General features: G+C 41.1%; 1 protein-coding gene across 1 annotated transcript; it reads left to right on the plus strand.

Annotated features, from left to right (window-relative positions):
• The first annotated feature begins 4,302 nt into the window (after nucleotides 1–4,302).
• On the plus strand, nucleotides 4,303–13,833 carry LOC140068685 (SLAM family member 5-like). The gene is made up of 5 exons (XM_072114070.1): nucleotides 4,303–4,375; nucleotides 7,249–7,566; nucleotides 9,441–9,755; nucleotides 11,643–11,738; nucleotides 13,527–13,833. The coding sequence occupies exons 1-4, from the start codon at nucleotides 4,315–4,317 to the stop codon at nucleotides 11,729–11,731; spliced, it is 783 nt and encodes a 260-aa protein (XP_071970171.1). The 5' UTR covers nucleotides 4,303–4,314; the 3' UTR covers nucleotides 11,732–11,738; nucleotides 13,527–13,833.
• The last annotated feature ends 1,862 nt before the right edge of the window (nucleotides 13,834–15,695 follow it).

Genomic DNA, 15,695 nt, shown 5'->3' on the forward strand with positions numbered 1-15,695 from the left:
AAGCTACTACTTACCGGATTGGCCACATTAAAGGGAACCTGTCACCAGGAGACCCATTTTTAGCACTCCCCCAGCCCCCACATAGCATAGTACATACACTGCCAAAGTGTTTTTGTATAAAAAATTGGTTTTACAGAAAAAAAGTTATGCTATATTGTACCTTTAATTAGCATCTGCTGTGTGTCTAGGCAGTTGCCAATTGGGAGGGGCTGGAAAGGAGCAGTCCCCCCCACCCTTGGGAAACATGTGACCTTTTCAAATATATGAATAACTCCCCACACTCAGGATTGGCTGTAGAGGAGCAGGGGGCGTTGCTAAGCCCAGTGATGGGTGTTTTCATATATTTGAAAAGGTCACATGGAGAAGCTGTTTCCCAAGGGTGGGGGGGGACTGCTCCTTTCCAGCCCCTCCCAATAAGCAACTGCCTAGTCACACAGCAGATGCTAATGAAAGGTACAATATAACATATCTTTTTTTCTGTAAAACCTATTTTTAATACAAAAACACTTTGGCAGTGTATGTACTATGCTCTGTGGGGACTGGGGGAGTGCTAAAAATGGGTCTCCTGGTGACAGGTTCCCTTTAACACTGTCCACACATCATTGGGTTTTGAAATGAGTTTATTTGCTGCAAACAATTTAGGTTTTACCTTTTATCTTGATAGAAATAAAAGTTACATTCTAATGACACTCGGACATGGGTAAAAAACCTTTGCCTTAGGCAATGTTCTGTTAAAAAAAATTAATCCAATGGACGGTTGTGTTTTAAACACCCACTGTTAACACCCAGAGCATGCGGTAGCACTGATACGGGTGTTAACCCTTTGAAGACCTCTTGATCCATTGGGGCAGATTTACTTACCCGGTCCATTCGCGATCCAGCGGCGCGTACTCTGCGCAGGATTTGGGTCCGGCCGGGATTCATTAAGGTAATTCCTCCGCCGTCCACCAGGTGGCGCTGCGCTGAAAATCAAGAGTGAAGGTAAGCGCAAGCTCCGCGACAGATTTTTTTTTTTTTAAATGCGGCGATTTTTCCGAATCCGTCGGGTTTTCGTTCGGCCACGCCCCCCGATTTCCATCGCTTGCATGCTGGCACCGATGCAATCGGGGCAAATCCCGGGGCAATTCAGGGGAAATTGGCGCAAATCGGAAATATTCGGGCAACAAGTCGGGAAAATGCAAATCGGGCCCTTAGTAAATGACCCCCAATGAATCCCTTACAGAGCAGTTCACCGGAGTTCACCAACCTATACCCGGTGCATGTAAGCGTGTGTCAAGTGACACATTTTTGTTTTTTAAATAGCACGATTTTTCCGAATCAGTCGGGTTTTCCAATGGCCACGCCCCCCAATTTCCGTCTCATGCATGCCAGCCCCTATGCGCCACAATCCGATTGCGTGCGCCAAAGACTTGGGGCAATTGGGCGCAAACCGGTAAACCCGACGAAGAAGAGCGATTCGGACCTTTAGTAAATGAGCCGCTATATCTTAGGTATTTGCTGATATTTTACTGACATGCCTTTCATGCTTCTATTTAACCCTTGGGAGTCTAATCCATCTTACCATATACTGGCATGTCACAGTATAGCAGTATATGGTGGATTCACTGATGATCCATTACAATGTGCCACTGACACATATTTCATGTCCGGATCTATTTTTAGGAAGGGGGTCTGATTTGGGGGTCCATATTCATTGAGGAGATTTCAGCTGGAGATAATTATGTCACAAATTAACGAGAACCTGTCACAAGGTTACGCCATTATACTACCAGACCCTTTAGGTAGGGGATGAAATGTCCATTCTAGAATATTCTTTTTTTTATGTGAAGTCTTTTTTACCTTTTATGAAAATCTCTTCCATGTCATGTGCCAATGAGCAAAGAAGAGTCAAGTTTGTCTGAAATGAGTCAAGCTTCAAGACAGATACTTCAGATACCCCTATCTTTGGTTCTGTAGGACCTAGGAATATGCTCTTGGTGTCACATTAAAGATAAGAATCTCATCTTTTAGACTGCATCAGGCCTGTTTGTTTTTCTCACAACAGTAACAGAAAATTAGTGCATGATTTATTGCCCCCATTGAGCATCAACATCATAGATAGATAGATATGAGATAGATAGATAGATAGATAGATAGATATGAGATAGATAGAAGCGTATGCTTGAAAAAGGTGGACACACCGAAACGTTGCACCCTTGAAATAAGGATCACCCAGCTTTGATTCACTATCGGAGTGCTGCTGCTTCTTCTTTAATATATCAAGAATCCTTGCCACGGATTGCGGATTTTGCACCCGACTGTAAAGGCTGTGCTGCCTTGGATCTCCTGCTATTAGATAGATAGATATGAGATAGATAGATAGATAGATAGATAGGAGATAGATAGATAGATAGATAGATGATAGATATGAGATAGATAGATAGATAGATAGATATGAGATAGATAGGTAGATAGATAGGAGAAAGATAGATAGATATGAGATAGATAGATATGAGATAGATAGATAGATAGATAGATAGATAGATAGATATGAGATAGATAGATGATAGATAGAGTTTGGCTAAATCTTTATGGGAAGCAAAGGTTTTGTTTCTTGCTTATTGTCCACCTGTGTATATGTAGGAAGTTGTGCTCTGGTCTAATACTGTGTAAAACCACAGGAAGCTGCAGCCCCCGTCCTGTCTCCTGCCACCCACAGACACTGCCGGGTGCTTATGTCACTAGTGACTGATATCACAGCCTCTCCCTCTCTCATACCTGGTCAGTAGGAAACCTGTGAAATACATGTCAGTAACAAACTCAGGGGGCAACTATGGAGGCTGCTCCCCCAATATAGGTGTAGTAGATGCATAGTTGTGCATTATGAGTGTGAGACTATAAGGGTCACATTATGAGGGGCACACTATGAGGTGGTCATACCATGAGGGTCACATTGTCAAGGTCAGACTATGAGGGTCAGATTGTGAAGGTTACACTGTCACAAACAATAAGGGTCATTATGATGTTCACACCATGAGCCTTGAAGTCCTTATTCAGTGCACCGCACTATGGATTCTTAGGAATTCTGATATTGAAGTACAGGAAGTTATATCAGGAAAAAAAGTATTTTTTTTAATAATAAGATGCTTTTTTTATAATTGTTTCTTTAAATGTGTTTATAAGGGGCCAGTAAGAATATTTTTTGATACATAGCTCCAAATACTCAGCATATTGTATACACAAATATAAATAACCGCCTGCAGCCACCACTGGAGGGAGCCTAATGTATACTGAGTTATCATTGTGTTCAATGTATACAATGTATACGGTAAGCTCCTAAAGGGATCATCTTGTGAAAGACACTTGAAACCTATTAAGATTGAGGTTAAGTGTTTTATCACTGGGGTCCAATTGTTGAGACTTCAAGTGATTAATTTAATAGAGTCTTCCATATGGATAGAATAATTGAGCTCCTGTACGGTGGCCACTTTGTAAACTTTGAACGTTATTGCAAAGCCCCATAGCAGTGAATGGAACAAAGATCATTCATGAAGATTGGGGCTCCAGAAGGGGCTAAGGACTCTCAGTCCACCATTCGACCAATCGCTGGAGAGACCCATAGGTTGACTCCAAGTGATCAAAATTTATTCTCTATACTGCAGATAAGGGATATTTGTCTTTCATGGAACAACCCCTTTAAGCTCCATAACTATTTTCCGTAACTTTAAGCAGGACACTGTCTTGGAGAGAACTCTCAATGATCATGGCACCCTCTTGTGGGTCTGATATTTGCTGTGAGGTGACCTGAAATAAGATGCTAGTCCCACCAATGCCTCGTTAGTGCCAGGAACAGGTCTATTCCCCTACGGGAGTACTTTCAGAATTACTCGGATATTTGCATGCGTCTTACAGTCTCTGATATTCAAGAACAGAAAAACCTTGTTTGAAACAGCACCACACTTATCTATGGACTGTGCAGGTAATTGCATCTCAATCCCTTTAAAAACACACAGTCCAGGGGCAAGGGATTATCATTTTATGTTCCTCGGGGGAGGAGCCTGCAGAGGGCTAAACCATCAGTTACTGCTCAGGAGACTAAATCGTTGGATAATAATTCCAGAGTATGGGGCACAGAATTGGTTAGGACACAGGTTTTACAGGAAATGACTCATTTGTAAATGCAGAATTGATATTATACTTTTATGTAGGTGAATAAACCACAAAGTGGATAGAATGTACCATGTGACTGAGCAGGGGGGGGGGGTTGTTGTGTAATGTTTAGGTCACGGTGGGGAAGTACGCTTTCATTTATTGTGTTTGTACAGCAGTGAGAGGATGATGCACGCCACCTCTGAACTACTCGCTGTGCTGGTGCCTCTCCTGCTCCTGGCTTCAGGTAAGTGGCCATGCGGGAATTTCTAATACATCATGTAGCAGATATGGCAAAAAATGTGGGTAAAATCCATAAAAATGGAAAGGTTTTTTTGTATCTTTATATATATTTTTCCTTTTTTTACTGAGATGTTCGTCGTCTGGGTCTCAGGAAACTGAATTTAATGCCAATTTCATCTGTTCTATATACTGTGTATATATATATATATATACAAAGGACAATTAATACAGGAATATAATGACACATTTAAAGGCTATTTTTTTGCCGTAGCTCCAACGTCCTGGCCCCAGTGATTTGTAGTGGACCTGCCCTTTTCTTACAGTATGGCCGCTCCGTCCTGTAAGGGCATTAATAGGGGGACTTGCGCTCGCCCATTAAAACATCCCTTTAACAAGGTCATATATAAGGTCATATATAAGGTCATATATATTGTGTATTCCATATATATGTATGTATGATTCAAAAATGTAAAAAAATCACTCAATATTTTTTAAATTTTTTTGACTAAATCACCCATGGACCTGCCCTTTATGGTAAATTCATACAAAATAAAATTGTTGTGGATATTACCTTCAGATATGTTTTTACCTTCACATTTATTATTCATTTCCGACATCCTTCGGACAGATTTTTTTCTTTGTTCCTGCGCCTTGTGCTTTTTTTTTTACAACACTCACGCTTTTTTTTTGTCATTCAATTTGGGGCATAGCTTTTGAATCTCAACACTTTTCTTGCGCCTCTAGTATCCAGTCACTTTTTTGGAGTCTAATTAGACAAACAAATAGCAAGACCCGGCGACACATATAATAAATGACCCCCAATATGTCGTCCATGATTTTGTGCATAGAACTGGACCTTATAGACTCTATGGGGGAGATTTATCATCAAGTTCCTAAAGGTAAAACTTTCTAGTTTCCCAGGGAAACCAATCACGTCTCAGCTTTAATTTTACAAACAGCTGTGGGGAAATGAAAGCTGAGCTCTGATTGGTTGCCCTGGACAACTAGAGCAGTTCTGCTATAAAAGACTTATGATAAATCTCCCCCGATGGTACATCCCACTAACGTTCCGGTAACCTAATCATATTTTCATTTTGTGAAAGTTGGTGTCTGACACAACTGGGATCCTTAATAGTTTTAAGAACAGGTTTTTTTTATTGTAATGTAAGGTCCACATAAAAAGCACAGAGCAGAGCCAAACGATCAACGCGTTTCAGCGCGTTCTGACGCAATTCGTCTTAGTCATGATTGGATTATGACTTCATGCACCTATTCAGATGCAAGGTGTGAACAGGACTTAGAATTACCGGTTGAGTTGAAAAGTCTTTCCTTATGAGGGACTTGCTCAGTGTTTTTATTACGGTACAGTAGTCCTTCGTAGGATTTGTATCATTAATGACAGCAAACATACAGTCCGTAATCACAGAATTAACATAGTCAAGTAAAAGTTGACTTAAAGGGCACCTACCACCCCGATTCTACCTATAAAGGTAGAAGCGGTGGTAGGTGGATGGATGGGACGTAAGGATAGCCCTTTTTTGGGTTAATCCTCACGTCCCGGCTATCTTTTAGAAAACTTTAATGCAGGCATATGTAATTTTTTTTATGCGGCTCTTTACTCCGCCTACCATTTAATCTTCGGCGAGCAGCTCCTCGCAGCTGTGCGCCCTCGTCCGAGTCCCCCGGCATCTGCGGCCTTCTGCGCATGCGCAGTAGCTCTGGCCCCGGAGCCGTGGCCGCGCAGCCGAGGGCCTGCGTTCTGCGCATGCGCAGAACGCCGGGGACTAGGTCGAGGGCCGAAGATTAAATGGTAGGCGGAGTAACGTGGCTACTGGGGCGTGGAGTAGCCGCGACTAGTAGCCTCATGTCCGGCTACTCCGCTCCCCAGTAGCCGCATAAAAAAATTTACATATGCCTGCATAAAGGTTTTCTAAAAGACAACCGAGACGTGAGGATTAGCCCAAAAAAGGGCTATCCTCACGTCCCATTCATCCACCTACCACCCCTTCTACCTTTATAGGTAGAATCGGGTTGGTAGGTGCCCTTTAAAGGGACTCTGGGTTCAAAATCCCCCACAAGTAAAGACCAGAATTTTTTGGACTCATTTTACGGTTTCCAAACATACTTTTCCTCATCCCAAGAGATCTGTAGTTGCAGAGAAAATTCCATGTTTATCTTTATGCAAATTATAATCCCAGTGAACTGGGGGCGAGGCTATACACAGCACTCCCCCAAGTCTCAATCATTGACATCTCTCATAGAAACAAGTGAGGAGAATTATCAGTGTGAGCAGAGCAGTTGGCAACCAATCGGAGCTCTGCTCTATGTTTCCCGCAGCTGTTTATAAAATGAAAGCTGAGTTCTGATTGGTTTCCATGGGAAACTTGAACAGTTCTGCTCTCAGACACTACTGATAAATCTCCCGCAGGGTGTGGCAGTGGAAAATCAATGTACTGTCAGACAAGACTCCGCCCCTGGTGCGCCAGAAACCTAATTTGCATTAAGATGAAAACAAAAGTTTATCAAAAAGAACAGATAAGGTATAGCTTATAAAACCATGAATTCTACACCATGAATAAGTCGTGACTGCCGAAACGCGTAGGTCTGGATGTTGGTCTTTTTGGAAACGTGTTTTTTTCTGTTTTTTGATCCAATAAAAGAAGATTTTTACAATTTATGCCGTTCAAGTCTGTGGAGTAGTGCCGGGATAGCTTTTCTTTTAATGATTCAAGGTTATTCCGGATCATGGTAACATGGTGTTACCTTTTTGTTACTGTTGGCCATAGACGTTGTCAGACAACTCTCCAAGACAGACAAGTGAAAGGTCAGTTAAATTAAGGCCATAAATGTTATTTACTACTCATTTCTTTCCTACAGCCAATCAAGAGCCTACGCTGGTTTTGGGCGTGGTGAACCGCTCTGTAGAACTGTCCGCCCACCTGCACCTCCCACATCCTGTACAAGAAACCGTCTGGAAATTTAAGTCTGGAAACGTGATGGTTAAGATGGCAGAAGTTGGGAATATGAAACTTTTGTTCTACAGTAACCAATTCAATAACCGTATTAAAACGGTCAAAAATGGAACAGCTATAGTCATAGAACCTCTGAGCCTGAGGGATACTGGGGAATACCAAGCCGAAATTATACTCACCAACAAGCAGATCCACAGGGTGTCATTCAAGCTCACTGTGTATGGTAAGTCTGTGTGGATAGCGGTGTAGCCCAAAACCAAAACCAAGATATATGCTAGAGAATAGCACCTCTTGAGTATTTAAAGGGAACCTGTCATCAGAAATTGGCCTAATAAACCACTACCAGTATGTTGTCAAGTAGTTGAACACCTTCCAGATCATGTTTCTTTCATGACCCATGGTAGTGGTCTCATCCAGAAAATCAACTTTCAAGTTAGATGTATAAAGCCAAGAGAGAGTTTTACACTGAAGTCAAGCTCTCCCTGTCTCTGAACAACTCCTACCATGGGATTGACATCATGCACAGACTACAGGAGATCTGACCAATGATGTCCCTGGAAGTAGGACTATCAATTCCAGTGAAGGGGGAATTTTAAAGGCAGGGAAATATTGACTTCAATGTTTAACTCTCCGCCTCCTTGACTTCATAAAACCAATTTACATCCCAACCAAAGTTGGTTTTCTGCATGATGCCACCACACCAGGCCATGAAAGAAACATCATCTAGAAGCTGCTCAGCTGCTTGACAACATACTGCTGGTGGTTTATTTGGCTGATTTCTGGACTGATGGACTTGTGTAAAGTTGCAGTTAAGTTATCAAAGATCCACCTTGTCTTTAAAAATGTGGATTTCTTCTTGGAACGGTGTCACATGTCCCCACAACTTGTGTCTGGTATCACAGGACAGCCTGATGCACTTAACAAGGCTGTAACAACCATATCAATCAATGGCCGGAATATACTGACTTATGAGGTGCTTGTCTCCTGGGATCCCCCAAAAATTAAAAGAACTGGGTTTCCATTCCCCTTGTCATGAATTTAAAGGATGTTTTTGAATAAAAACATCCTTTAAATTCATGTGAAATTCATGTGAAATTTTTATTTAAGATGTAATAGGCTGTGAATATACAGGCAGTCCCCGGGTTACATACAAGATAGGGTCCGGAGGTTTGTTCTTAAGTTGTATTTGTATGTAAGTCGAAACTGTATATTTTATAATGGAAGTTCTAGACATTTTTTTTTCTTTTGCCCCAGTTACAATTGGAGTTTCAAAATTTTTGGTGTAATTGGACCAAGAATTATCAATAAAGCTTCACTACAGACACCTAACAGCTGATCATTGCAGTCTGGGACTATAGTAAAGCATCCAGAGAGCTTCACCATAGATCACAGTGGGCAGAGGGGGTCCGTCTGTAACTATGGGTTGTCTGTAAGTCGGGTGTCCTTAAGTAGGGGACCGCCTGTACTCTTACATCGTAACCAAATAAATTGTAAATGTAATACTTCAGTTCTCCAGTAGTGGCCACTGTGGCAAAACTATGTAGCTGGCTATATCATTCCATAAGAATCAGGGTCAATCAAATGATCCCAAGGATTTCATTTTATAAAGGAGTTGTCTTGTAGAGTCTCCCTTAAAGGACATCTACCACCAGGATATAGGAGTGTAAACTAAGCACACTTTCTTCATCCTTTCTCCTTTTAACTTCATATGCCCTTGTTTTTCTGAAATAAAAAGTTAAAAAAATTAGGCAAATGAGCCTGAGGAGCTCCAAACTCAATGGAGCCTGGAGCCCCTCAGGCTTATTTGCATACATTTCTAAAACGTTTTTGTTTTTAAATACCAACAAGAACTTAATAAGCTAAAAGAAGAGCAGATCCTGCCAGAGGGGGCACACACCAGTATGTAAGTGTGCTTGGTGTACAATCCTTCATCCTTTAAAGTTTAGAAAGTTTTTGCAAATTTTTTCTTATACAATTTTTTCTTACACGTTGTGCTTTACTCTTCTCACTTATAGCACAACATTGAGTCTCACTTAGTCTTGCAAGTACAAAAGTTACTTAGATCCTTCATTTTCTTTGTCTCTTTTTATATTACAGAAGCGATTCCCTCCCCGACTATAAGGACTGAATGGAAGGAAAACACCACAGATTACTGTAATATTACTCTCGATTGTTCAGCCCCACCAATCACACCAGATTTTACTTATACTTGGAAATCTAGACGCAAGAATTCTGAGTATCGGCCATATAATACTGGAAGTACTATCCATGTATTGTTACCACCGGAGCACCAGGACATGGAATTCCTGTGTACAGCCCAGAACCCAGTCTACCAGGAGAGTGCCTCTGTCTATATAGAGCAGTTCTGTGCCGTAACTAATAATGCTGGTATGAATATGACACAAGTAAGAGGTAACATATATGTGATGGAGAATACTATAAGTCATGCAGGGACATTCTTTACCTCAGCCTCCCTTACTTGTCTGCCACTTTTGTCATGATAAAATAATGGCTTCTTGAGATGGGAGGGGAACATGTCATAAATATCAGTGCAGAGAGTAAGGGAGAATTTATGATGTATAGCCTGCCATACAATGAAAGAGATGGAAGTCTTGTTAGATGGACCACTGAGAGTCCTATATCTATTCCACTAACAGGAAGTAGACAACTTTTAAGTGAAAAGGGTTAAATACTTTAGTGTATTCCAAGTTTTTTTCTTAAAGAGAACCTGTCACCACATTTTGACATATACAGCTACTGACAGATTCCTATAGAACCCTATTAACTAACTGACACCCTTCTAACAGCTTAACATTGTTTCCCTTACATCCACCAATTGTATGTTATACTAGCCACAGATCCCAGTGCTCCCCTGTTATCTGCCCTTAGCTACAACAAAATAGAATAGGTTAAAAAAATGTTTTATATGAATCTATAAACTGTGTCGGACTGTCACTGACCGTCCCTTTTTTATAAACTGTTTTGACAGTCTCTTCCAGCGACTGTCTGTCTTTGTCACTCTCATTCCAGCGACTGTCTGTCTCTGACACTCTCATTCCGGCGACTGTCTGTCTCTGACACTCTCATTCCGGCGACTGTCTGTCTCTGACACTCTCATTCCGGCGACTGTCTGTCTCTGACACTCTCATTCCGGCGACTGTCTGTCTCTGACACTCTCATTCCGGCGACTGTCTGTCTCTGACACTCTCATTCCGGCGACTGTCTGTCTCTGACACTCTCATTCCAGCGACTGTCTGTCTCTGACACTCTCATTCCAGTGACTGTCTGTCTCTGACATTAGCCTCCTGACATTAGCAAACTGAACACAATGCAAACAGTCTGATTGTGGAGCAGCGCAGCGAGTATAATGGATCAAGTCCAATGGTGGCTGCACGCCTCCAACAAATCAGATCCACCAGTTTGTAAGGTCAGATATCCAAAAAAAATGCAATGAGGCAGCACTCCAGTAAGTATAAAGGTGATCTTTAATCACCCATGGCAAAATAAGGTGCAACGTTTCAGCTTATCCATGCTTGATAATGGCTCTATGGATGAGCTGAAACGTTGCACCTTATTTTGCCATGGGTGAATAAAGATCACCTTTATACTTACCGGAGTGCCGCCTCATTGCATTTTTTTGGGATATCTGTACACCATGCCTATATCTAAATACATAAAATCACAGCTGGCTTCATGGACTTCCAATCTGCCCCATCTTCCATGGAGGCTGCTGTGATTTTATGTGATCAGATACATACATAGGGTTAGACATTGCAGATGTAACAGGACCTTAGATGGCATCATGCTGGTTATATGACTTTAAGTGACCAATTAGATTTCTCTTTCAATGCTCCCTACAGCAGAATATCATAGCCCTGTCAATCAGGAACAAGGAGGCAGGACAGGGCAAGTAAATATTAATATGCAGGACTCAATCAGTGTGATTGGACTCACATTAGGTGATGTTGTAACATCCATGGAAAGGAACCATTCTGGGATAAGGGCAATGATTTTTAGCCATAGTTATTAAGTACCATATATACTCGAGTATAAGCCTTGTTTTTCAGCACAAAAAAATGTGCTGAAAACCCAAACTCGGCTTATACTCGAGTAAAAAAAAATATCGGTTTTACCAGGTTTTGTGGTAAAATTAGGGGCCTCGGCTTATACTTGGGTTGGCTTATACTCGAGTATATATGGTAAGTCTTTATTTTGGGTTTGGTTCTCTTTCATTTATAATGCATTCGTTTCTATAATACATTGACTATTATAAGTCTGTAATCTTCCTCTTGCCTATAGGATGTCATCTGCCTCTGAGGTTCAGCCTGGCAGCAGCTTTCCTGTGCATATCCCTGGTCTGTATCCACCTGTCACATCGTTATCATTAATGAACAGGTAACATATTTCACAAAGATTTGTCCATTATTACTGTGATAATATTGCACATTTGTTTGTGTTTCATTTTTTTCTATTAAATTTATGACTGGCTAGAGGAACAAATGTTGATTACTGTTACAGCTGGACTAGCTGGAGCCAACACCACAGGATACTCCTCTCTGACCACAGAGAAAGTGCAGAAATTCACACCTCTTACTAAGGGCCTGAATCACATTTTTCCGACGGGTTACACGAATATTTCCAATTTGCGCCGATTTTCCCTGAATTGCCCGGGATTTTGGCACATGCGATCGGATTGTGTAGCATCGGCGCCGGGTTGCACGCGTCGGAAATCGGGGGCGTGGCCGTAAGAAAACCAAAAGGATTTGGTAAACAGCCGCATTTTTTTTAAAAAAGTATTGCTTGACACACACTTACCTGCACCCAAGATAGGACGGTGAACTTCAATGCAATCCGACGGACTTCAGCGCAGCAGCACCACCTGGTGGACATCGGGTACACTGCCTTAGTGAATCGCCGGAAGACCCAAATCCTCCACTGAGAACGCGCTGCTGGATCGTGACAGGACCAGGTAAGTAAATGACCCCAAAAGAGATCAAAGGAACAGGGGACCTGTGTGTTGCCTTCCCTCCAAAACTCAGACAATGGGAAATATCATAGCTGTCCATAACTGGGCATAATTCATAAATATGGGTTCCAAGTTACATGTGACAGTTATAGGATCTAGATACACTCCTAGACCAAGTATTGGAAGCCTAGCAGCAGGGGAACCCAGCCAATTTCAGAACACCCCTAATGTTAGGCTTAGACACCCCGAGTTTGGTATGGGGTAAATGGTAATAAGGTGCCCGGTTGATTGGAAGCAATGTTCCGTTCTGAGGATTCTATTCATTAGAAGACTGGATCGCTCTCCATGTCCTGTCTTTGGGCCAAGGAACTTCTACCTATTTCCATAGCAAGAGTTTTTTTATTTCCGCTTTCTCTAACTGTTTGTAAGTATTGTATGTGTATTGTTTTTAACTTTTTTTAAATTTTTGTCTGACAATTGTGTTTTTGAGTGTACTGTATTTTTATGTATATTAAAGTGTTACCTTTAATAAGCCTCTGCTTGTAGCCTTAAAGAATCTGAGTTTCCGAAGGAAATTACTTTACTTATTGTAAGAAGTGAGGGTATGTGCTGTGTAAATCATTAGGTTGCATTGTCTGTTTGTGTTTGAGGTGCCTACGGCCTTCTTTGCGTAAGTAACTCATGGGTGGGGGCAGCTTATACTTGGTGCCGAGATTGCGTGGAGTAAATTTAGCATTAGGACACCATTTTGTGGAAGTGGTCGGAGCTTAAGGCCTAAATTCTGGGACTCCATAGAGTAGGTACCCCGTGTTTGTGACAATTACTGTTCAGCAAATTTAGTTTATTGATGAACAAATGTTTGCTAAAAACCAGGGACACTTACTCATAGATCCAGACACTGTGACAGTGGTAACATTATATTTGTTATCCATGGCCTCCTTCCTTCTAAAACCAACTTTTAAAATAATTCTATTGAACCAGAAGGGCTCTTTTAGGAGGAAGGAGGCCATTGATATAAATAATAATAATAATAACAAATATAAGAAGATTATCACAGTCACTGTGCCTATATCTCTGAGTAAGTGTCCCTTGTTAATCATGTTGGATTTGGGTGATGCATTTCTTTTAAGGTACATTTTTAGATATTTTAAGACTTTTTTTTTATTTCTTAGATATAATTTTTAGATATTTTAAGCATCTCCTTTTTTCTTCATCAGAAATATATCTTGCACAGTCCAATCGATTTTGTTGAGGACACTGAAGTATCTTAGAGACTCAAAGGAATGTGTTGACCTTGAAAATTCTGAACAATGACCCACCCTCCTACGGAATCTACAACATTTTGGAACTTTTCCTCTCAATAGGATCAAACCCCCCATCCTCTCTTGGCCACAAAAAGTAAGCTCTTGCTGCTCTTCTTCCCTCTCTGTGCACTTTACTAAACCAAAAACTGCCAAACAAAACTAAATGGACTCATTGGGGCAGATTTACTTACCCGGCCCATTCGCGATCCAGCTGCGCGTTCTCTGCGCTCGATTCGGATTCACTAAGGTAGTTCCTCCGCCGTCCGCCAGATGTCACTGCTGCGCTAAAAAGCATCGGAACGCACTGGAATACACCGAGCCGGGCTGAGTGAAGGTAAGTGCAAGCTCCGTAACAGATTTTTTTTTTTAAATGTGGCGTTTTTTCCAAATCCGTCGGGTTTTCGTTCGGCCACGCCCCCCGATTTCCGGCGCGTGCATGCCAGCGCCGATGCGCCACAATCCGATCGCGTGCGCCAAAATCCCGGGGCAATTCAGGGGAAATCGGCGCAAATCGGAAATATTCGGGTAACACGTCGAGAAAACGTGAATCGGGCCCTTAGTAGATGACCCCCATTGAGTTCAGTTCGGAGATTCTAGGTGGTTTGGTCCAGTAAATCCTGAAAGGGCACGGAATAACTCTGTTGGACCACAGGCAACGGGCTTAAGACCAAATACATCTTCATTGATACAGCCAAATTTTTTATTGTTTGTTACATTTTTAAAGTAAATTTGCTAAAAGTAATTATTTCTAGGTTTTTTATGCCACAACCTAAATCAATGTAAGATCTGTCTCTCGATGAGTGATTGCTGCGAGAGGGAAAGAAGAGCAGCACGTTGGAGAAATCTATATCAAGTGATCTATGGAATATGATGACAATACCGGTCACTAGAAGAGACAATTTCACACCCACAATTAATTTATTTGTATTTAATAGAGATTTTTTGGTACCTTTTTATATATTTTTGTATGGTTTTGAGATGGTGTAATGATCATTTGAAAAAACTCTTTGTCAGATTATTTTTGTTATTAATTATGTTTGGTTGTAATAAATACCCCTGCTTTGTGTATGAACTATATACTGTATGTGTGGTTCATATATTGTGAGAGTACAATTTTTCTAATAAAAGAAAGAGGACATTTCACTGCCTCCATCGAATCTGAATTTCACTTTAGGTGCCCTTCCACTGATTCTGGCATAGTTGGACAGAACGAGTCTGCCCTAAGCACATGCCTAATAGGCTCTGACAGTAAGTCAAGTCCCCATGTTGGATTTGTAAAAAAATAAAATAAAGGAAAATGTTATAGAGATCAAAAAATATTATTAAATGTAAAAAAGAAATATGTTGGGTATTATCATGTACATTTTTCCTGACCGGAGCTAGAAGTGCAGCACAATATTTAGCCAACTTCAGAAAGAAACAAACCTCAAAATGGAACCAATGAAAGCTACAAATGGTCAAGCAAAAAACAAGCCCAGTCAGAGTCCCATTAGTAGAAAATAAATTGTTATGGATCTTAAAATCTTAAACGAAAACTTATGCTATTTATACTGCGTGGTAAACACAATAAAGAAAGGTTAATAAAAGTATCCAATGCTGCTATTCAGAATTTCATCTCAACCTGCAAAAAGTAAGCCTCATACACCTATTATGATTTCTTTTTAAAGTTATAGCTTTTGGGAGGTAAGAGTGAAGAAATTACAAAAAGTTCATGCACATTGTAGCCTAAAATGAATAAAGTTAAAGAATAAAAGAATTTTTTTTGACTGATCGCATAATGACATACAATAGCAATTGGTTGGCAGTAGTGTTCAGCGGACCTGAATCGAAAAGTTTCGGTTCATACCGAACTTTGAAGGTTCAGGTCCTGGAGACCAGAACCTTTCCCCCTTCCCAATTTTATTAGCCGTGTGATCAAGATTAGCATAACACATTCCCGCTCCTCTGCTCCAGCTCCTCTTCAGCACTCTTTGACCTGATTGGGTCTCCTCAGTCCAGCATAGGGAACTGGATTGGCTGTGTGAGAGGCTCAAGCAGGAAGGACCATGGTGCTAGAACGTTGAGCAGGAGCAGAATACAAAT

This window comes from Engystomops pustulosus, chromosome 7 (genome assembly GCF_040894005.1).
Source record: "Engystomops pustulosus chromosome 7, aEngPut4.maternal, whole genome shotgun sequence".
NCBI lineage: Eukaryota > Metazoa > Chordata > Amphibia > Anura > Leptodactylidae > Engystomops > Engystomops pustulosus.

Coding starts and splice junctions, on each gene's coding strand:
- LOC140068685 (XM_072114070.1), top strand. CDS start 4,315: ATGATGCACGCCACCTCTGAACTACTCGCTGTGCTGGTGCCTCTCCTG. Junction 7,567..9,440: donor ATTCAAGCTCACTGTGTATG/GTAAGTCTGTGT, acceptor TTTATATTACAG/AAGCGATTCCCTCCCCGACT. Junction 9,756..11,642: donor GAATATGACACAAGTAAGAG/GTAACATATATG, acceptor TCTTGCCTATAG/GATGTCATCTGCCTCTGAGG.